This window comes from Giraffa tippelskirchi, chromosome 3 (genome assembly GCF_054371585.1).
Source record: "Giraffa tippelskirchi isolate mGirTip1 chromosome 3, T2T-mGirTip1v1.2.pri, whole genome shotgun sequence".
In the NCBI taxonomy this organism is placed as follows: Eukaryota; Metazoa; Chordata; class Mammalia; order Artiodactyla; family Giraffidae; genus Giraffa; species Giraffa tippelskirchi.
The window spans coordinates 70793901-70818392 of NC_137277.1; the positions used below are offsets into that span (position 1 = coordinate 70793901).

A 24492-nucleotide genomic window follows, 5' to 3' on the forward strand; every position below is an offset into this window, starting at 1 on the left:
TACAATTATACACATCATCTATCACAAGGTGATTAACAGTGAAACCAAAAACCAATCATATAAACTTGTAATAATCCCATCAACTATTTTTTTAATTACAAAGCTTTCCATTTTATGCTGGTGGCCATTAAAAGCACCATTGCACTTACTTATTCAATTAATGTTCTTTTATTTGGATCATTTACTATAATGTAATTTGGGTTTGCATTTTTGCAATATTTATTATACTGGAAAACATATGGAAGAACATTATTTATGGTGGTGGTTTAGCCGCTAAGTCACATCCAACTCTTGCAATCCCATGGACTGTAGTCTGCCAGGCTCCTCTGTCCATAGAATTTCCCAGGCAAGGATACTGGAATGGGTTGCCATTTCCTTCTCCAAGGGATCTTCCGGACCCAGGAAATGAACCCAGGTTTCCTGCATTGCAGGCAGATTCTTTACTGACTGAGCTACGAGGGAATCCCAATTACTTATGGAACCTACTAAATAGATAAAAAGTTTAAGCTAAATTTGCACAAGTATCATTCATACAATGCATGATACAGGTCTACGCTCTGTATCACATCTCTGCTATAAAATTTTTCTTATTTTTCCTATTTTTCTTATTTTTCCAGGAAAGGACAGACAATTCACTAACTATAACACCTTATTTACTTCTTTAAACTTTCTATTGCCACACTTGCATATAAACATATAAAAGCACCTGTAAAATGCTACCCATATTTTTAAAAATTATGTTTCCTCCCTCTTTCTACACATTTTTAATTAAATTTATTGACATGTTTCTCCTGGCAATATTCAGTCTCATTCATCTTTCCCCAGCAATTCCTGTAGCATATTATTTGGTCTGAATACTTGCAAATGAAAATAGCTTCTCTGCTTGTTAAGACATCCTTGTTTTCATCTTGTTGCCTAGTCAGATGTTTATGTGAGCAAGCCTGGAGTAATACCATTCTAATGAGCAATAAAAACAGACATGTAACCAAGTAAGTGGTGTGGTAATCCTCAGAAATAAATGCAAAACCTGAGGTAGATAGAGACCAAGTTTTAATTATTTAGGATTATAACAGGGGATCAATTGAATGTAGATCAAGTCCTTTCACTGCTTGATGCTGATCAGGGTACCACTGCTTATCTGAACCTGCAGAATCTGGGGTGAGGTGTTTCACACTTCTCTGACTCTATCTCTCTTCAGAAGTAATTAACCATCCATCACAGCCTTGCTGCTCACCATTTGTAATTCCATCACAGATAAAATCTGTCTGAGAGACAGGGCAGGAAGACAGAGGAATTGTGCAAGACTATTTGGTTCTAACATTTCATAACACTGAATCTTGGAATAGTCATGTTATTCAAATATGCAAAGAATCAGGGACTAATCTCCTAAAGAAAAGTGCTGTATTCTAAAAACTCCAATCTATGAATAACTCCAAACTGTGGAAACTATTTTCCATAGCAACAATGTTATGCCAAATCTCTCTTAAACCTAGGTATACCTGAAAGAAAGAAAATGGGAAAGCTAATATTAAGTGAGCACCAACCATGTGTCAGGCACTATACAGATGACATTCTTTTTAACTAACAGCAAAGCTTTATGAGGAAGATATCATTTGCATTTTAGAGATGCAAAAACTGGGTTAAATACTAGGCTTGCTTTTACATTGTAGATTTTGCTTTCAACTTATTTTTATGAGACTCCAAAGCCCAGTGCCCTTTTGATCACACCATACTGCCTCCCTAGATCCCAAACTATTGGTTCTGCTGTTCTAATAGCCCTTAATCACATATATATTTCTTTGAATAAGTGAATTTATTGCTATATTTTCCAAAGGAGAAAAGGAAAGATATTCCCATCTGAATGCAGAGTTCCAAAGAATCGCAAGGAGAGATAAGAAAGCCTACCTTGGCGATCAATGCAAAGAAATAGAGAAAAACAACAGATTGGGAAAGACTAGAGATCTCTTCAAGAAAATCAGAGATACCAAGGGAACATTTCATGCAAAGATAGGCTCGATAAAAGACAGAAATGGTATGGATCTAACAGAAGCAGAAGATATTAAGAAGAGGTGGCAAGAATACACAGAAGAACTGTACAAAAAAGATCTTCATGACCCAGATAATCACGATGGTGTGATCACTCACCTAGAGCCAGACATCCTGGAATGTGAAGTCAAGTGGGCCTTAGAAAGCATCACTACGAACAAAGCTAGTGGAGGTGAAGGAATTCCAGTTGAGCTATTTCAAATCCTGAAAGATGATGCTGTGAAAGTGCTGCACTCGATATGCCAGCAAATTTGGAAAACTCAGCAGTGGCCACAGGACTGGAAAAGGTCAGTTTTCGTTCCAATCCCAAAGAAAGGCAATGCCAAAGAATGCTCAAACTACCGCACAATTGCACTCATCTCACATGCTAGTAAAGTAATGCTCAAACTTCTCCAAGCCAGGCTTCAGCAATACGTGAACAGTGAACTTCCAGATGTTCAAGCTGGTTTTAGAAAAGGCAGAGGAACCAGAGATCAAATTGCCAATACCCAGTGGATCATCGAAAAAGCAAGAGAGTTCCAGAAAAACATCTATTTCTGCTTTATTGACTATGCCAAAGCCTTTGACTGTGTGGATCACAATAAACTGTGGAAAATTCTGAAAGAGATGGGAATACCAGACCATCTGACCTGTCTCTTGAGAAACCTGTATGCAGATCAGGAAGCAACAGTTCAAACTGGACATGGAACAACAGACTGGTTCCAAATAGGAAAAGGAGTACGTCAAGGCTGTATATCGTCACCCTGCTTATTTACATTATATGCAGAGTTCAGTTCAGTTTAGTTCAGTCGCTCAGTTGTGTCTGACTCTTTGCGACCCCATGAATTGCAGCACGCCAGGCCTCCTTGTCCATTTCCAGGTCCCGGAGTCTACCCAAACCCATGTCCATCGAGTCAGCGATGCCATCCAACCATCTCATCCTCTGTCATCCCCTTCTCCTCCTGCCCCCAATCCTACCCAGCATTAGGGTCTTTTCCAATGAGTCAACTCTTCGCATGAGGTGGCCAAAGTATTGGAGTTTCAGCTTCAACATCAGTCCTTCCAATGAACACCCAGGACTGATCTCCTTTAGGATGGACTGGCATCATGAGAAACGCTGGGCTGGAAGAAACACAAGCTGGAATCAAGATTGCTGGGAGAAATATCAATAACCTCATATATGCAGATGACACCACCCTCATGGCAGAAAGTGAAGAAGAACTAAAGAGCCTCTTGATGAAAGTGAAAGAGGAGAGTGAAAAAGTTGGCTTAAAGCTCAGCGTTCAGAAAACTAAGATCATGGCATCTGGTCCCATCACTTCATGGGAAATAGATGCGGAAACAGTGGAAACAGTGTCAGACTTGACTTTTTGGGGCTCCAAAATCACTGCTGATGGTGATTGCAGCCATGAAATTAAAAGATGCTTACTCCTTGGAAGGAAGGTTATGGCCAACTTAGATAGCATAATTAAAAGCAGAGACATTACTTTGCCTACAAAAGTCCGTCTAGTCAAGGCTATGGTTTTTCCAGTGGTCATATATGGATGTGAGAGTTGGACGGTGAAGAAAGCTGAGCGCCGCAGAATTGATGCTTTTGAACTGTGGTGTTGGAGAAGACTCTTGAGAGTCCCTTGGGCTGCAAGGAGATCCAATCAATCCATCCTAAAGGAGATCAATCCTGGGTGTTCATTGGAAGGACTGATGTTGAAGCTGAAACTCCAATACTTTAGCCACCTCATGCAAAGAGCTGACTCATTGGAAAAGACCCTAATGCTGAGTAGGATTGGGCGCAGGAGGAGAAGGGGACGACAGAGGATGAGATGGTTGGATGGCATCACTGACTCGATGGACATGGGTATGGGTAGACTCCGGGAGCTGGTGATGGACAGAGAGGCCTGGTGTGCTGCAATTCATGGGGTCGCAAAGAGTCGGACATGACTGAGTGACTGAACTGAACTGAACTGAACTGAAGAACATAAGCCATATTTTCTTCTCACTAGTCTTCTGAGCAACCTTTCCAGTAGAGCTGATGACTTCATTTTCTGGTTCTGTCAGGCGAGTGTATGCTCCTCGGTTCTGTCTCATCACAACAAAGATTTGGAGTGACGGACCTTAGAGCCCTCGGGGGTCACAGTTCTCAGGTCTTGGAGAGACCGTTATAGCTCTCAGGTTTTGAACAAACTGTGTTATAGCTCTTAGACGAATCAGTGTTACAGCTCAGTGTTACAGCTCTTTTATTTAGATAATAGCAGGAAAATCCATCCTCGAAGCATGAGGGCACGCCGACCGTCGACCCAAAGACACGAAGAGAAGAACACCCCAGCGCGCTGGAGAGAGAGAGAGAGAACGCTTTGGCTCCTCTTTTTATATGTTTTTTTCTTCCCCCTGGGTCTGCTCTATGCAAATTGGGCTTAGCCAGGAGTCCTGTTCTACCTGAAGTTCTCACTCTGGTCCTCGGACCTTTCTTTGTTCCATGTTGGCGGGCTTTTTCCCTTCCTTATCTTTTAGCCACCGCCATTTTGGACTCCTGTTTCCTATTCTAACTACCTAACAGTTCCAAGGCATGTTTGCTGGAACTCAAGTCAGACCCATAAGTTATATTATTGAAATTTAATGATAAAAAATGAAGCCTCAAGCATCCACACAGAAAAAAGAAGACACCTTCTAGGGGAGAAGGAGGGGTAGATTTAGATATTTTTCTCAGTAGAGAATCAGGAAAGACTGTACAGCATGGACAAATGTTCTGAGAGAAAGATCTAAGGTGATAAGCAGACATTCTCAAATGTGAAATACCTTATGAAATACTGAAGGTACGAAGCCTCTTGAATAAACTTCTTGAAGAGGAAAATCAAATACAGATTTCAGGAATAGAGAAGAAATGGTAAATGGAGTGTTCATAGTCTGAATTTATTTCAATAACTAATTAAGATTAAACTACTAGGGGAATTGTATTTCAAAACGAAATGTGAATGTTGCAAATTCTGGCAAGTAAAACTGAAATAAGCACCAGAAACTGGGGAGTGGAGTATGTGAGATGGAGGAAATGAAGGAAGCTACCCACCTCATTCAAATGTACACACTATCAAAAACCAAAATGTGCTGTTAAGAAAAAACACAAGGATGGCAAACACTTAATGACTTTCATGATTGCCCTCCTTTAAACTTAGATCTTCCCTGATGGCTCAGATGGTAAATAATCTGCCTGCAAGGCAGGAGACCTGGCTTCAATCCCTGGATTGGGAGGATCCCCTGGAGGAGGGCATAACAACCCACTCCAGTATTCTTGCCTGGAGAATCCCCATGGACAGAGGAATCTGGCAGGCTACAGACCATGGGGTCCCAGAGTCAGACACGACTGAGCAACTTAAGCATACAAAATCTTAGAGCAATCTTTTATGAACTAATATCCCTTTTGGCAAAGATACACATATCGAAAATTTAGCAACTCTTTTGACTGACTTCTTTTTTTTCTTCTGTTAAATTCAAATAAAGTTCAATGGGTTTTATTATAAAAGAGACTGCATGTTAAAATTTCCTTCTTATACAATTAAGTCTTCGTATCTACTCATTTCCAGCCTTAATCTTCTTTATTATTCAACTATTTGTCGTTAAATGTTACAATTCTATTGTTTAATGGTGGTATTGCAAATCACTCCAGCATTCTTGCCTGGAGAATTGCAGGACAAAGGAGCCTGGTGGGCTAGGTCCATGGGGTCTCAAAGAGTTGGACATGACTGAGCAAGTAAATTGCAATAACAATTGCAAGCTGAAAAATAAATCTGAATATTGCAATTAATAGTCTCAATCTCACTGGGCATTTGTGAAAATTAAATAAGATAATAGACATAAAATACTCAAAAAGTTATTGGTATAGACTTGTTTATATACTGTTGAATATCATTTTTTAAAATCTGTATATGTATTCTTGCATTTGTAGTTGTTCAGAAAAAGATGCCTAGACTTCAGTTAATACGGGTTTACTTCTGCCTGATAGGATTTTGAGCAGTGCATTTTGACGTCTATACTTCTGTGCTTTTCTGCACAGCTTGAATTTTAATAACACATATCATGTTTACAAAATAACAAGGTTATTATTCTTAGAAAATAATACAGTGCAGATTCATAATGTGGACAATTGTCTTTTCTATGCTTTCTTCTGTATTCTCTGTGCTTGGAGATATATCTTTTCTCAGACTCTAGCTCCCCATAGCCCTTCCTTTTACTGCTCTGCTATCACAACCATGCAAGTTACAGAGAAAGGAGGTGCTCTGATACTATCTGACACAAAGACTGACATTGGGCTCTACTTTTACTTTTGGAATATGATTTTTTAAAGGTTCAGAAAAAGAAACAGCTTAGCTCCAGCAGGAAGGAAAAAAAAGAGAAGATGATAAATAGTTTCTTGGAAACTGGAGAAATAGGCACACAATAGGAAACCATTCTTAAATGTAAAAATATGCATATCTGCTCTGGAGATCAAGTTTCCCACAGTTAATAAAATTAGAAGAAAGACAAAAATGACTTTAGTTTGATTTAAAATACATGTATTTTTGTACATGTTTCTTAAGGAATGAAAGATTACTTCATCCAAATGTCTCTTAAAATGTAAGAACACAATGAGCTGGCATCTTGGTTTGTAATCAGAAGAGATTTCATCTCTGAAACGAGTTGACTACTTTCTTATCTCACACCACTCATGTCCAATGACAAAGAGAAAACTCTGGAAGCAACTTTCTTCCACCTAGAAGCCTTCTAATCAGTCTTTGAAATGCACCCACATGACTACTGATAATGACAATTCCATGTTGAAATCTAATTTCCAAAACTCTGGAGTTTACTGCTGTAACAATCCCTTCTACTTCCTTCCCATTTCTTATTTCTCTTGGGTCCTTTGCTGAAAAAATGCTTAGCTCTTTGCTAGTTTTCCTATATTTTGCATACACTTATTTTAGTTACTTATCAAAACCTCTACTGAAGTGATATTGATGCAAACATTATTTTTTTTTTACCGTTTTTCACTTTCCCACCAAACTACAGTATCTCCTACCTGTCCTTTTTACATAAATCCCTAAGTTTCATATTTCAGGCTTCAGAATGTTATTGCTTGACTCATTTGAGACCAAATTAGATTTTACCTTTTTTACATTCTTTGGCTATGAACAAGCTTTCTTATTATTCCACATATTGCCAAACATAACCATGTAGAAATATGATATAAATAATAAATGTATCCCGTATTCAGAAAATCCCCATTTATAACTAGGTGCTTTCAAGATGAAGCAGCATTTAAGGATAGATAACACCAGAAGCAATTTTATCCAAGGATTATATTAATAGTAATACCATTAAGCAAAGCACAATAAGAGAAATAAAATACAAAAGCTTAGACTTTGTGGCCTCCCTGTCAGGGAGGCAATATAGAGACTTTGATCTACTTGGCTCACATCTTTGCCAAACTCTTGGCTCCTTTTTTTTTATTTTCTGGCTGGTTTTAAATCAGGTCCAAGGGATCAGTTACATCCTATAGAGGAAGAGATTTCACATTAATATATACAAAAGGAAGACATGTATACATATTCAATTTTATCTCTGGTTTCATTCATCTACCTGGTAAGTAGATTATCTCTTTAAAATTGGGAATTATATATTACAATGAAAAGAAAAACAGATGTTGAACAGGAGACTTGATTTCTAGTCTTAATTTTACTATCTTGTTATGGACACTTTTAGCAAATCACTTAACCTCTCTGGGCTTCAATTTACTTTATCAAGAAAATGATGCTGGGATAAATGATTTCTTAAGTCCTTTTCAACACTAAAAGTCTTTGCACCTGTAACACATATAATATCTTTTTTTGGTAAGACACTGTAATCCATAGTGAAATATAAGGAATAACTAACGTGGGATATTTTAGTTTCTATTCAGTAATTTCTAACAGCCATACCCGAGCTTTCTCATACAGAGTAATAGTTCAGAATGACGACGATCTTCAACATTATGTTTGAAGTCAATGAAGTCAAGTCGCTCAGTCGTGTCCGACTCTTCGCAACCCCATGGACTGTAGCCTACCGGGCTCCTCCGTCCATGGGATTTTCCAGGCAAGAGTACTGGAGTGGGTTGCCATTTCCTTCTCCAGAGGATCTTCCTGACCCGGGGATCGAACCCAGGTCTCCCTCATTGTAGGCAGACGCTTTACCGTCTCAGCCATAAGGGAAGTTTAATAACTATTAAATGCCCCAGTTGGGAAGATCTCCTGGAGAATACTCCAGTATTCTTTCTTGGAGAATTCTATGGACAGGGGAGCCTGGTGGGCTATAGTCCATGGGTCGCAAAGAGTCAGACACGACCGAGTGAATGTTTCAGTTCAGTTTAGTTACTATGGTGATCATTTCACAATATATACAAATATCGAATCTTTATGTTGTACACTTGAAACTAAAATAATGCTCTATGTCAATGATATCGCAATAAAAAATGACAAAATAAATAAATAAATACAATTTAAAAGAAATATTTCAGTTACTTGGGAAAACTTGGGGGGGATTTAAAATAGGCTTATGATTTTCAAAAATTCATTTTATAAATTTATCTCAAGAATTGAGAAGTTAGGTAATGTTTAGTGTTTACTGTCATCTTTTTTCCATTTATTCCTGTATTTTATAAGCAAATACCAACCATAAAGTCCTAATTCAACAAACTTCCTGCTTTTACTACATTCTTCTTCTTTGTTCTTACATTGTTTAACATGAAAAATGCTCATATCTTCACACTCTAAAGAAGGCAATGGAAAAATAATATAGCTTTCTAAGTTTCTTTTAAGTATCTGTCAGTGTTGATGTGGCACATAAAAGGACATTTCCAAATGGTTACAGATGCAGGATTATTATCAACAAATATAATGGTACACACCATTTTTAATGAAAGGACAGTTAATTTATATGCTCATTCAACAGATTCTAAGAAGTTTAGAATGAAAATAAGTTGTGCATATTAGCATTATTGAGAACTTATTCTAAAATCTAGGACAGTTTACTTAAAGGTATTACTTAAAACTGATTTTCTGAAGTGGTTTTGAGACTAACTAAAAACTATTTTTGAACAAATATAATGAATTACATAGAATGCAATTGAGTTCTTCATGTTTTTTACATCCTCCCTGGTATCTACAACCAGTAAAACTGTAGAATGCTAATGATTTCACCTATTACAAAGCTGCTGTAAAGAATCTCCTGAATTTGGAATTTTAAACTATTTTGAATGTTTTAGCAATTCATCTCATTGACTACACAGATGTATCTTTTGCCCAACTTTTAATCATTCCACAGGGTTCAATTTGACTATTTTTATTTCCTGACTTCCTTTTAAAATATGTATTTATTTTTATTTTTGGCTATGCTGGGTCTTTGTTGCTGGGTGAGGGCTTTCTCTAGTTGCAGGGATCAGGGGCTACTCCAGTTGTGGTGCACAGGTTTCTCACTGCAGTGGCTTCTCTTGTTGCAGAGCATGGGCTCTAGGCGTGCAGGCTCAGCAGTTGCGGCTCACGGGCTTAGCTGGTTCATGGCATGTGGGATATTCCCAGACCAGGGATCAAATCCGTGTCCCTGCATTGGAGGGTGGATTCTTTACCACAGACCACAAGGGAGCGCCCTTTATTTATTTATTCATTTTTGACTTTGCTATAAATACCATTTATTTTTCAGATTCAAATGTTCTTCTAAGTCAAAAACCAATATTAACATTTCATTGAAGGGTTATTTGCCATATATTCACTAAAAATAATTTGAGAAGCATTAGTAAAATGATTAAATTTATATTAAAAACCTTCCTTTACCATGATTCATTAGACCACAAAATGTTTTAACATTCTTTCTTCATTAACATCTTACTTATAAAACTGCATAACAGTTTTAAAAGGTTGATGTGGACTTCCTTATATTTCTGTATTTGATTTTAAAACCCAGATGATCCTCACATTAACATCCTGCTTCAGAATGCAGTTGTTGAAAACTCAGAAAAACAGGAAAGTAAGATTACAATGGTGATTTTCTTTAACAATCAAAGCCTTCTCTTGTATACTAACCCACAATGTGAGCAGCACTGAGTGTCCTGCCATGCTTTCAGGAAAAGCCATTCCTTCCCCAGCTGAAATTTTCAGGTTAGCCACTATACATACCCTGGCTGCTCTCACTGTTTCTGATGCAATTTCTTGTAAAAAAGGAGATGATATCTGTATTAGATGATGTATTCTAAAACTTGGAGATGTATTCTTCGAGATGTATTCTAAGAACTTGGCTGTTTTTTCAGATAATAGTGCAAAGGCTAATTTATTCTCAAGAGACAATAACAGCCAGTCCAATTCCAGAGTTGACAGAACACTTTTTATAATAAAGATATTAATAAACTCTTGATACCTAACACACAGACCAAAGGGATTTTTAAAATATATTAACTCATTTAAACCTCAAAATTCAATAAGGTAGGCACAATTATTAACTTCATTTTATAAATGAGAATGCTGCTGCTGCTAAGTCACGTCAGTCGTGTCTGACTCTGTGTGACCCCATAGACGGCAGCCCACCAGGCTCCTCCGTCCCTGGGATTCTCCAGGCAAGAACACTGAAGTGGGTTGCCATTTCCTTCCCCAGTGCATGAAAGTGAAAAGTGAAAGTGAAGTCGCTCAGTCGGGTCCGACTCTTAGCGACCCCATGGACTGCAGCCCACCAGGCTCCCCCGTCCATTGGAATACTGAGGAACAGAAAAGTTACATAATTCAGATATTAGCTAGGGGAGCTGAAATTTGAACCCAGACAGTTTGACTGGAGTGTGAAGTCATCAAGTGGGCCTTATGAAACATTTTTACAAACAAAGCTAGTGGAAGTGATGGAATTCCACCTGAGCTATCTCAAATCCTAAGAGATGATGCTGTAAAAATGCTGCACTCAATATGCCAGCAAATTTGAAAACAGCAGAGGCCAAAGGACTGGAAAAGGTCAGCTTTCATTCTAATCCCAAAGAAGGGCAATGCCAAAGAATGTTCAAACTATTACACAACTGCACTCATTTCACATGCTAACAAGGTAATGCTCAAAATCTTTCAAGCTAGGCTTCAATGGTACATGAACCGAGAACTTCCAGATGTACAAGCTGGGTTTAGAAAAGGCAGAGGAACCAGAGATCAAGTTGTCAATATCCGTTGAAACATAGAAAAAGCAAGAGAATTCCAGAAAAACATCTGCTTCTACTTCACTGACTACACTAAAGCCTTTGACTGTGTGGATCACAATAAACTGTGGAAAATTCTTAAAGAGATAGGAATACTAGACCATCTAATCTGTCTCATGAGAAACTTTTTTGCGGGTCAAGAAGCAACAGTTAGAACCAAACATGGAACAATGGACTGGCTCCAAATTGGGAAAGGAGTACATCAAGGCTTATATATTGTCACTCTGCTTATTTAACTTATATGCACAGTACATCATGCACAATGCCAGGCTGGATAAAGCACAAGCTGGAATCAAGATTGCATGAAGAAATATCAACAACTTCAGATATGCAGATGACTCCACCCTAATGGTAGAAAGTGAAGAGGAACTAAAGAGACTGTTGATGAAGGTGAAAAGAGGAGAGTGTAAAAGCTGGCTTAAAACTCAACATTCAAAAAACTAAGATCATACCATCTGGTCCCAATCACTCATGGCAAATCAGTCCGGTTCAGGTCAGTCTCTCAGCTGTGTCTGACTCTGCAACCCTATGGACTGCAGTATGCCAAGCTTCCCTGTCCATCACCAACTTCCAGAGCTTGCTCAAACTCATGTCCATCGAGTTGGTGATGCTATCCAACCATCTCATCCTCTGTTATCCCCTTCTCCTCCTGCCTTCAATCATTCCCAGCATCAAGGTCTTTGCAAATGAGTCAGTTCTTCTCATCAAGTGGCCAAAGTATTGGAGTTTCAGCTTCAACATCAGTCCTTCCAATGAATATCCAGGACTAATTTCCTTTAGGATGGACTGGTTGAATCTCCTTGCTGTCCAAGTACTCTCAAGAGTCTTCTCCAATGTCACAGTTCAAAAGCATCAATTCTACTATAAAACTCCTAGAGGAAAACATAGGCAAAGCACTCTCCGACATAAATCACAGCAGGATCCTCCATGACCCACCTCCCAGAATATTGGAAATAAAAGCAAAAATAAACAAATGGGACCTAATTAAAATTAAAAGCTTTTGCACAACAAAGAAAACTATAAGCAAGGTGAAAAGACAGCCTTCAGAATGGGAGAAAATAATAGCAAACGAAGCAACAGACAAACAATTAATCTCAAAAATATACAAGCAACTTCTGCAGCTGAATTCCAGAAAAATAAACGACCCAATCAAAAAATGGGCCAAAGAACTAAACAGACATTTCTCCAAAGAAGACATACAGATGGCTAACAAACACATGAAAAGATGCTCAACATCACTCATTATTAGAGAAATGCAAATCAAAACCACAATGAGGTATCACACCAGTCAGAGTGGCTGCTATCCAAAAGTCTACAAGCAATAAATGCTGGAGAGGGTGTGGAGAAAAGGGAACCCTCTTACACTGTTGGTGGGAATGCAAACTAGTACAACCACTATGGAGAACAGTGTGGAGATTCCTTAAAAAACTGGGAATAGAACTGCCATATGACCCCGCAATCCCACTGCTGGGCATATACACCGAGGAAACCAGAATTGAAAGAGACGCGTGTACCCCAATGTTCATCGCAGCACTGTTTACAATAGCCAGGACATGGAAGCAACCTAGATGTCCATCAGCAGACGAATGGATAAGGAAGCTGTGGTACATATACACAATGGAATATTACTCAGCCATTAAAAAAAATACATTTGAATCGGTTCTACTGAGATGGATGAAACTGGAGCCCATTATACAGAGTGAAGTAAGTAAGAAAGAAAAACAACAATACAGTATACTAATGCATATATATGGAATTTGAAAGATGGTAACGATAACCCTATATGCGAGACAGAATAAGAGACACAGATGCATAGAACAATTTTATGGACTCTGAGGGAGAATGTGAGGGTGGGACGTTCTGGGAGAATAGCATTGAAACATGTATATTATCATATGTGAAACAGAACACCATTCCATGTTCGATGCATGAGACAAGCGCTCAGGGCCGGGGCAATGGGATGACCCAGAGGGATGGGATGGGGAGGGAGGTGGATGGGGGGTCCAGGAAGGGGAACACATGTAAACCCATGGCTGATTCATGTCAATGTAAGGCAAAAACTATTACAATATTGTAAAGTAATTAGCCCCCAACTAAAATAAATAAATTTATAAAAAAATAAATAAATTAAAAAAAAAAGCATCAATTCTTCGATGCTCAGCTTTCTTTATAGTCCAACTCTCACACCCATACACGACTACTGGAACAACCATAGCTTTGACTAGATGGTCGTTTGTTGGCAAAGTAACGTCTCTGCTTTTTAATATCCTGTCTAGGTTGGTCATAACATTTCTTCCAAGGAGCAAGTGTCTTTAATTTCATGGCTGCAGTCACCATCTTCAGGGATTTTGGAACCCCCAAAAATAAAGTCTGTCAGTTTCCATTGTTTTCCCATGTATTTGCCATGAAGTGATGGGACCAGATGCCATGATCTTCGTTTTCTGAATGTTGAGTTTTAAGCCAACTTTTTCATTCTCCTCTTTCACTTCATCAAGAGGCTCTTTAGTTCTTGTTCACTTTCTGCCATAAGGGTGGTGTCATCTGCATATATGAGGGGTTATTGATATTTCTCCTGGCAATCTTGATTCCAGCTTGTGCTTCATCCAGCCCAGCATTTCCCATGATGTAGTCTGCATATAAGTTAAATAAGCAGGGTGACAATATACAGCCTTGACGTACTCCTTTCCTGATTTGGAACAAGTCTGTTGTTCCATGTCCAGTTCTAAATGTTGCTTCTTGACCTGCATACGGATTTCTCAGCAGGCAGGTCAGATGGCCTACTATTCCCATCTGTTTAAGAATTTTTCACAGTTTGTTGTCATCCACACAGTCAAAGGCTTTGGCACAGTCAATAAGGCAGAAATAGATGTCTTTCTGGCACTCTCTTGCTTTTTCAATGATCCAAAGGATGTTGGCACTTTGATATTTGGTTCCTCTGCCTTTTCTAAATCCAGCTTGAACATTTGGAAGTTCACAGTTCACGGTTCACGTACTGTTGAAGACTGGCTTGGAGAATTTTGACCATGGCTTTGCTAGCGTGTGAGATGAGTGCAATTATGAGATAGTTTCCACATTCTTTGGCATTGTAGATGGGAAAAAAATGGAAATAGTGACAAACTTTATTTTCTTGGGTCCAAAATCACTGCAGATGGTGACTGCAACCATAAAACTAATAGATTTTTGCTCCTTGAAGGAAAAGCTATGACAGAACTAGACAGAATATTAAAAAGCAGAGACATCACTTTTCCAGAAAGGCCCCAATAGTCAAAGCTATGGTTTCTCCAATCATCATATATGGATGTGAGAGTTGGACCATAAAAAAGCTGAGAACCAAAGAACTGATGCTTTTGAATTGTGGTGTTGGAGAAGACTCTTGAGAGTCCCTTGGACAGCAAGGTGATCAAAGCAGGCAATCCTAAAGTTAATTAACCTTGAATATGTATTGGAAGGACTGATGCTGAAGCTGAAGTTTCAATACTTTGCCACCTGATGCAAAGAGTTGACTCATTGGAAAAGACCCTGATGCTGGGAAAGATGGAGGGCAGGAGGGCGAGGGGGCAACAGATGATGAGATGGTTGGATGGCATCACTGACCCAATGGACATGAGTTTGAGCAAACTCTGGAAATGGTGAAGGACAGGGAAGCCTGGCATGCTGCAGTCCATGGGGTCACAAAGCTTCAGACATGGCTTATCTACTGAACAACAAAAAAGTTTGACTGAGAAGTGGCTGTTCCAATCCCTGCAGCTCCTATGTGTCTATTAAATTGATAGCATTAATGGAGTTATTGGGCTGTATCTGAGCATACCAATACCACAAATCTAGATTTTAATTTCCCCATATCAATGACTATTGCATACATTTAGCTAGAAGTTTCAAACTTAAGTGGCTTAAGATGTGGCTTTCAACTAACTCAGCGTTAGTATACACAGGTTGTAACCACTGTCATATTTAAGATTTCATCTGTTTTTTTTTCTTTGTGGTTTTTCCTCTGGTGTTGTTGTTGTTTTTAAGCTAAGCAAGAGCTTACAGGCTATAAATGCTGAGGGAGATCAGGCTGTGAAGATTGAAAAAGCCTAGTTACAAACTACACAACTCACTAAGTAAGGAAGATCTAGAGGGTCACAGTTCAGCTGAGTCTTCTCTCTTGTCAAACATACCAAGAGGCAAATAATGTGTGTTTCATATATGAAATTATGATACCTCTAGAAATCAATGAAATGTAACAATCTTTCTTTTTAAAGCCTCTCTTGGACCTTCGTAGTTTACTTGTTGGTCATCATTTATTTAGTTTTCTTCCAAACTTTTTGTTCCATGTGCTTGTTCTCTCTCTCCAAGGAAGTCATAAGGTCATAAGGTCAAGATTCATATTTCTATTTGTTTTGGATTCACTCACTTTCAGAACTTGGAACACAGTCAGCAGATAATCAAGGAATGCTGACTCTTTATTGCTATATGGTGCAAAGTAGTATAATCTCTCTAGAACTGCATTCTTATATTCTTTGACAAAGCTAGATATTTCATAAAAAGACAAATACACCATCCTTTTGGGAGACAGATATATATTTTAGAATAAAACATTTAAAAAATAAATGTTTTTCATGAACGATATCACAATTCTTCATGTGAGAAATGACTATCTCACACCCACAGAATAATAAGTTCATTAAAAGTTTCCCAATATTTCACCTTTTTATAGAAAGGACAGTTTAGCAGTCTCACCAAAAGATGGGAGGAATGAAAAACACTACAGTCTTCCTTTGCGACCCCATGGACTGTAGCCATGGACTGAAGTCCGCCAGCCTCCTCTGTCCATGGACTTCTCCAGACAAGAATAACTGGAATGGGTAGGCATTCTCTTCTCCAGGAGATCTTCCTGACTCAGGAATCAAAACTGGGTCTCCTGCATTGCAGGTGGATTCTTACTGTCTTAACCACCAGGGAAGTCCCATAGTCTTCCTTAAGGGTGATCAAAAATTACCTCTAAATTTACACTTAAATATTCTAATTATAACAGCAATAGAAAGCTAATCCACTATCCACCTATAGAGCCTATCAGCTTTGCCTTCAAAATATACTCAGATGCCCACTACTCTTCTCCTTCAGCTCCTACCCAGCATCAAGCCACAGTCACTAGCCTTGTGTGGACCTCTCCACTGGACTCCTGATGTGTGTTCACCTTTGCCTCTTACAGCTAATTTCTGTTAAAAGCTTGTTTCACTTCTTGTCACTCTTTCTCTCAAAACTCTATAAATTGAGTGTTTCTCAAATTTTACAGTGACCGATGCTGGAGAGGTGGAAATTTCCCCCCTCTACCCTTCTTGAATTCTTGCGCCTGGACTAATAATAGAATTAATACAAGACAGATTAATAGGAGAAAAGAAACATATTTTAATTCACATACAATGAGGTCTCATAAAAATAGGATTGGACTTAAGAAGTGTCCACAGCAGGCAGCTTTTATACTTTCATAATTTTTAGACAAAGAAACAATAAATTTGTGAGCAACTGACAGGACAAAGAAACTTGGGTTCGGAGTGTTTGTGAAGAATCTAAACAGAATTTGGGCTTGTGGTATTAAAGAAGTAACCAGGTTGATGTATATAGGCTCCTCCTCTAAGTCCCCTATCTCTGGTAATATGGGTGCCCTTCCACCTTCAGATGCAGGCGGAGGGGACCTGCCTTTAACACCAGAGATTTATTCAGTGCTTTCAGGGAGACAGAAAGGAGGGTTAGAGTCTCCCTCCTGTGTTGTGATTTTTTAAGTAACTTTTATTTAAATGAATCAATATGCCACTGTGGCATATTTGAGGGTTTGCGCCCTCAAGAACTATAGGACATACTCTGCCCTTCCTGCTCTACTCCACATGTATTTACTATTACTTCTCTATAATCCACTGAGTTCTACCATCCGGGGCCTGGCTAGTCCTTGGCTAAGCAAACGTGGTCCTACCCTGCCCGCAAATGCAGCCACAGTCCTCACTCCCTCACTTCCCTTAGGCCTCTGCCCTCTTCAGAGACCTCCCCTGACCACTCCATGTAACACAGCACCCTCTTTCCCACTTCTCCCAACCCTCAACATTTTGCTTTACGTTTCTACATAGTAATAACTACAGCCTGGCATACTATATTAATAAATAAAATACTGTGTTAATACTACATTATTTATATGAATAAGTATTTACTACATAATATGTCGGTCCTGGGTGTTCATTGGAAGGTCTGATGTTGAAGCTGAAGCTCCAACACTTTGGCCACCCGATGCAAAGAGCTGACTCATTGGAAAAGACCCTGATGCTGGAAAAGATTGAGGGCAGGAGGAGAAGGGGACGACAGAGGATGAGATGGTTGGATGGCATCACTGACTCAATGGACATGAGTTTGGGTAAACTCCGGGAGTTGGTATTGGACAGGGAGGCCTGGCGTGCTGTGGTTCATGGGGTCACAGAGTCAGACACAACTGAGCGACTGAACTGAACTGAACATAATATATAGTGTGCTGAATAAATAACACTAACACTGTATAAATAAAATATACACATTGTTTCCTTATTAGCTGTCTCTTAAAAAATAAAAAAGTCTTATTATTTTGCTTATTATATGTAAGTTCCAGGAAGCCAGGATCTTATCTATTTGGTTCACTAATCAGTTCCTATTGTCTCAGTCAGAACCTGGCATAAATTAGGAGCTCAATTCAAATGAATAAGTACATATGCACAAATGAATCTATATTTACACTTTACCATATGTTTCTATTACTCCTACCATGTTAACATGCATGTTTCAGAACTCACATTAAGACATAACATTCAATGAGGACATGTGGTTAAACTTATATGTGGATCATCTCTTCTATTAAAAATTAATTGTTCTTTTAAGAAACTCCCCCTCCCCATTATTATTTCAAAATTTATAGTTAAAGCTGGTAAAGTCTTTAGTACTACTTAAAGGCAGGTTACTGTTTAAAGGCAGTGGCTTTCAAACTCTCAACAAGATTATGAACCATGATTTTCTGGAGTAAATTGATGTTTACCTTATGCATTCTGAAACTCTTTTTTTTCTCTCTTTTATCCTATTTCATCTTTAATTGCATACCTGTAATGACCCACTGCATTGATTTTGTGACCCAATTTTTTTCATGGAACATAATGTTCAGTTTGAGAAACATCACTCACTACAGGGTACATAGGAAATATGTAGAATTCCCAATGATTCGTATTAATGCTGTCACTGCTCATAAAAACAACAACAAAAACAAACAAAAGAAGACTAAGGAATGCTACATTAAAAAAAAAAAACTTTTGAAACCAACTATTATATTTTATATCTATATATGATCTGAAATGGGTATACTACGAATATTAAATGAGTGTTTGACATACAATATTAGATAAAATGAAAGAATGTGGAACTAAAATACGTTCCTAAAAAAAGAAACTAAAGGAATTAGAATATAAAAGTAGAAAAGTATTACTTTCAAACTTAAAACATTTAAATGTTATTACATATTTCCCCAGGAAGAGTTGTAATTCTTAAACAGCTCTGCTCAATTTATCAGATTAATTTGTAACCAGTGGTTGCCAAAAACGAAGTGATAGGAATCGTTTAACAATATGATCATTCTCTCAGACCAAATGAAGATATATATTTTTGTCTTCCCCATAAACAAATTATTCCTTGGTTGCATCAATTCTCTCCCAGGAATATTTAGCACATCTTTATTTTCCACTATATGCTTATCTACTACTCTATATAAACTTGGAAATATTCGCTTGTATCATTAAAGTTTATAGGAAGTTTAATGTCATCCTTTCCCTCTCGATCCAAATAAACTTTCAGATCCCCATAGATTCATATTCCTAAACTCCTATTTGATTAGTTCACTATACAAACTGCTTTTCCTGCCATTGAAACCCTTTTCAACTCATCTGTAAGGCCTTGTCCATCATTAGTACTTCTGATGGTCAGTGTTATGTGTTAACTTCACCAGGTTATGCTATCCAGTTATTCAATCAAATACTAGTCTAGGAGTTGCCATCAAGTTATTCTGTAGATCAGGCTTCTCTGGCAGCTCATCTTGTAAAGAATCTGCCTGCAATGTGGGAGACCTGGGTTCAATCCCTGGGTTGGGAAGATGCCCCCGAGAAGGGAATGGCTACCCACTCCAGTATTCTGGCCTGGAGAACTCCAAGGACTCCAAGTCCATGGGGTCACAAAGAGTTGGACACGACTGAGCAACTTTCACTTTCTTTATTTTGTAGATATGAATAACATCTATCATCATTGACTTTATGTAAAGGAATTTATTCTGGATAAACTGGTTGGGCTTGATACAATCAATTTAAAGGTCTTAACAGAGCCTAACTGTCCTGCTATGGTCCTGGGGAATGAGAAATTCTACCTGTGGTAGGCTCCAGTTCCTGCCCAGCAGTTTTCAGCCTGTGCTTTCTGATGGTCTTCATTATGGATTGCAGATGCCTGGCTGGCCAGAACCCTAGCCCCAATTGTGTAACCATATTTTGAAATAAATGTGTTTATATGTGTGTGTGTGGAGGTGGGGGGGGCCGTGGTGGTGGTACATTCTACTAGTTCTGTGTTTTATGTGGAACCTTCGCTGACAAAGTACTTTACCAGCATTAGTATTATATGCCCAGCACAACTCTTGTCATTTTGATGGTTTTGGAGAAGGCAATGGCACCCCACTCCAGTACTCTTGCCCGGAAAATCCCATGGACGGAGGAGCCTGGTAGGCTACAGTCCATGGGGTCGCTAAGAGTCAGACACGACTGAACGACTTCACTTTCACTTTTCCCTTTCATGCACTGGAGAAGGAAATGGCAACCCACTCCAGTATTCTTGCCTGGAGAATCCTAGGGATGGCGGAGCCTGGTGGGCTGCCGTCTGTGGGGTCGCACAGAGTCGGACACGACTGAAGTGACTTAGCAGTAGCAGGCCATCTTGACAGAGCTCATCCTCCTCCAGATGTCTCAGCTTGAAATGGTCATTCCACTTTTGTTTTGACCCTTGGAAACCCTACCTCACTCCTCCTTACATAAAATAGGAATGATTACCACTCTGTGAATCTCCACAGCATTCTATTAAGTGTGACTCGAATGGGAAAGAACAAGATTGGCTTTTATGTGAGTTTTTAAAAAGATATTTCCCTATGATATTAAGCTCTATAAGAATATATCAGCTATGACATATAGCTCTGAAACTTCACCAACATTTAGTTAAGTTTTAGCAATAGTGCCTTATACATACCAGTCATTTAATGAACTAATGAATAATGAAGTGTTCCAATCCCAAAGAAAGGCAATGCCAAAGAATGCTCAAACTGAGACCTCACAAGTGCACTCATCTCACACACTAGCAAATTAATGTTCAAAATTAATGCTCAAAATTCTTCAAGTGAGGCTTCAACAGTACATGAACTGAGAGCTTCCAGATGTTCAAGCTAGATTTAGAAAAGGTAGAGGAAACAGAGATCAAACTGCCAACATCCGTTGGATCATAGAAAAAGCAAGAGAGTTCCAAAAAAACATCTACTTCTGCTTCATTGACTATGCCAAAGCCTTTGACTGTGTGGATCACAACAAACTGTGGAAAATTCTTAAAAAGATGGGAATACCAGACCACCTGATCTGCCTTCTGAGAAACCTGTATGCAGGTCAGGAAGCAACAGTTAGAACTGGACATGGAACAACAGACTGGTTCCAAATTGGAGAAGGAGTACATCAAGGCTGTATATTGTCACCCTGCTTATTTAACTTCTATGCTGAGTATATCATGCGAAATGCCAGACTGGATGAAGTACAAGCTGGAATCAAGATTGCTGGGAGAAATATCAGTAATCTCAGATGCAGATAACACTACCCTTTGGGCAGAAAGTGAAGAAGAACTAAAGAACCTCTTGATCAAAATGAAAGAGGAGAATGAAAAAGCTGGCCTAAAACTCAACATTCAGAAAACTAAGATCATGGCATCTGGTCCCATCACTTCATGGTAAATAGTTGGGGAAACAATGAAAACAGTGACAGGCTTTGTTTTCTTGGGCTCCAAAATCACTGTAGATGGTGATTGTAGCCACCATGAAATTAAAAGACACTTGCTCCTTGGAAGAAAAGCTATTATCAACATAGGCAGCACGTTAAAAAGCAGAGGCATTATTTTGCCGACAAAGGTCTAGTCAAAGGTACGGTTTTTCCAGGAGTCATGTATGGATGTGAGAGTTGGATTATAAAGAAAGCTGAACACCGAAGAATTGATGCTTTTGAACTGTGGTGTTGAAGAAGGCTCTTAAGAGTCCCTTGGACAGCAAGGAGATCAAACCAGTCAGTCCTCAAGGTATTAGTCCTGAATATTCATTGGAAGGTCTGATGTTGAAGCTGAAGCTCCAATATTTTGCCCACTTGATGTAAAAAACTGACTCATTGGAAAAGACCCTGATGCTGGGCAAGACTGAAGGCAGGAGGAGAAGGGGATGACAGAGGATGAGATGGTTGGATGGCATCACTCACCTAATGGACATGAGTTTGAGCAAGCTCTGGGAGTTGGTGATGGACAGGGAAGCCTGGCATGCCACAGTCCATGGGGTCGCAAAGAGTTGGACACAAATGAGCAACTGAACTGACTGATGACATATATAAAAAGAAGCAAATCTTTGACGTTATATAGACTTCAGTTTTTTAAGCCTGGCTCTGTCTTACTAGGTTTGTGACAATCCTGTTGTTTTTGTTGTTATTTAGTCTGAGTCATGTCTGACCCTTTTGAGACAATATGGACTGTAGCCCGCCAGGCTCTTCTGTCCATGGGATTTCCCAGGCTAGAATACTGGAGTGGGTTGCCATTTCCTTCTCCAAGGGATCTTCCTGACCCAGGAATCAAACCTGTGTCTCCTGCATTAGCAGGTGGATTCTTTACAACTGAGCCCCCTGGAAGCCCTGTGACAACAGGCATAATATTTAAATTTTCATCTTTAGTTTTCTCTTTTGTGAAGTGATGATAACATTAATAATCACTATATTGGTTCAAATAAATACTGCTGCTGCTGCTAAGTCACGTCAGTCGTGTCCGACTCTGTGTGACCCCATAGACGGCAGCCCAACAGGCTCCTCTGTCCCTGGGATTCTCCAGGGAAGAATACTGGAGTGGGTTGCCATTTCCTTCTCCAATGCATGAAAGTGAAAAGAGAACATGAAGTTGCTCAGTCTTGTCCAACTCTTAGCGACCCCATGGACTGTAGCCTACCAGGCTCCTCCATCCATGGGATTTTCCAGGCAAGAGTACTGGAGTGGGTTGCCATTGCCTTCTCTGCAAATAAATACTAAATCATGTAAAAACACACCAGAACAGTGCCTGGTATATTTTGAGACTCAATGAAATGTAACAATTTTGTAATTATCTTAGATACGTTATTATGCATCAATTCATAAAATACAAACATATTGAACAACTAGAGTGAGACAGGCACTTTGGTAAGGCCAGTGAAAAATTAAAAAAGATAAATTAATGATTGCTAACATTTACGAGTAGTAGTTATTTTATTCCAGATACTGTTTGAAGACTTCATGTAACACCTTTTTATCTATAACAATCCTAATTGAGAAATTACTCATCCCTATTTACAGATTAATAACCACAGACATAGTAAGGTTAGATAATTTGCCCCAAACTACACAGCTAGTTAGTGTTGGAGTCAAGATTAAACCAAGGCAATCTGGTTATAGATTCTGTTTTTTACTTCTGTTGCCCCAAGGTATTTCCTGCGGACACGGGTTTGCTTTGCAAGTGACATATACTCTAAGAAGAGACAGAGAAAATTTTCAAAAACAACTACTAAACAATCAATCTTTAAAGGGCCACAAAGAAGGGAATTTAGAAAAAAAATAATGTTCTTCAAATATTTTTAATGCTACTTGGTCCACACGATATGAGACCATATGAGAAGGAGTGGAACCAACCTGCTCTTCCACATTTGACTGACTCCAGTTTGGACGATGTTTCTGCGCCCTCTGCTTTGTGTGGAATGTCTTACAGTGGTTATGGGCCCGTGAATCAGCACAGGCAACCTATCCATGTGGACAAGCAGATTGCCATTGTCACATTAATTCAAAGAGTTAATGATAGTTCTAATTACTGTAAAATTTTTTCAATCCTTTATAAACTAGTTTTTTAAATGAGGTACTTCAATCATTTATAAAGGTGAATAATGTCTGGTGGTTTCACATGAAGGATATAATTCTATTACAATTGATAAGAGAAAAAACTGAGCATGGGCTTTAAAGTTATAGCGGTTTTCTACATTAAATTTTTTTCTATGAGGATTTCATGCAGTGTATCAACAGCTAACATGAGGAATATCTGTGGAAGAGATGGGTAATATTAACTTGTTGTTTTTTTTTTTTTCTCTTAAGCTGTTAAGTAAACTTTTCATGCTAATTCATGGCAATCAATCCTCATGTTAACTTTACAGGGGAATTCATGAGCATCGTAGTGATTTCCAGTATGCTAATTTTACAGAGAAAGCATTTTTGAGCATTTTCTTTGCTGCACAGTCAGGCAGAAAACATACAGTTGTTGCACTCTAGAAAGATCACTGCTGAGCAACCCTCTAGAAGAATTTCTTCTAGATGGCCTTTTAAATGCTGCTTCCTGCTGATTCAGACTCAGACCAGTGCTCTAGAAGCTTCCCATAGAGCTCTCTATTCAATAATTTTTTAGAAAATTTTTCCTGAAATAATTCTTCATAACTAATCTCTTTATATCCCACTAATCCACTGTTCACTGTTCATAAAAATAATTTTACCATTTTCTATTTCCTCCCCTGCCATTTCTGAAGGTCAGTTGCTTAAGTCTGCTTAAGTCTCTTATTCCCAAATACATCTCTTTAAAATTCACTCCTGTCTCTTCCAAATTTAAACAGACTTCTCTAAAATCTACTCTATGTTTAGTGTTCATTAATTATAAAATAACACCTTTCTTTAAAGACCCTTCTGTAAATGGCATTCATTCATTTGGACATTCTTCCAACAACAGCAGTGAATCAAGTCTTTGAAGACATGGAGTATGGATTGTTTCTATTTCTCTATTAAAATTCAGGACTTGAACAAAAGATTCATACAAAATATGTACTTTTCCTGTGTTTTCTTAATAGTTTAAGCTTTGTTTGTCTCCCTTTTTTGTGTGTTACAATTGCATTCATTAAAACTGAAGCTCATTTCCAGACTAGCTTTATATTTGTC

The 24492-nt window shown here is 38.6% G+C and overlaps 1 protein-coding gene and 1 long non-coding RNA gene across 44 annotated transcripts in view; one reads left to right on the top strand and one right to left on the bottom strand.

The window, feature by feature from the left end:
* GULP1 (GULP PTB domain containing engulfment adaptor 1) overlaps positions 1 to 24492 on the bottom strand; it is a 309040-nt gene that overhangs the window by 89819 nt on the left and 194729 nt on the right. For 16 of the 43 annotated variants that reach the window (XM_081579420.1, XM_081579393.1, XM_081579396.1 and 13 more), the window contains one exon: positions 23212 to 23319. The exons of the other annotated variants lie outside the window; for them this stretch is intronic. In XM_081579420.1, the coding sequence (XP_081435546.1) occupies positions 23212 to 23319 (108 nt within the window). The remainder of the gene's footprint in view (positions 1 to 23211; positions 23320 to 24492) is intronic. 43 annotated transcript variants of the gene reach the window in all.
* On the top strand, positions 18301 to 23723 carry LOC145541843 (uncharacterized). The gene is made up of 2 exons (XR_014079344.1): positions 18301 to 19955; positions 22112 to 23723. It is a non-coding gene; the product is annotated as an uncharacterized LOC145541843 (long non-coding RNA).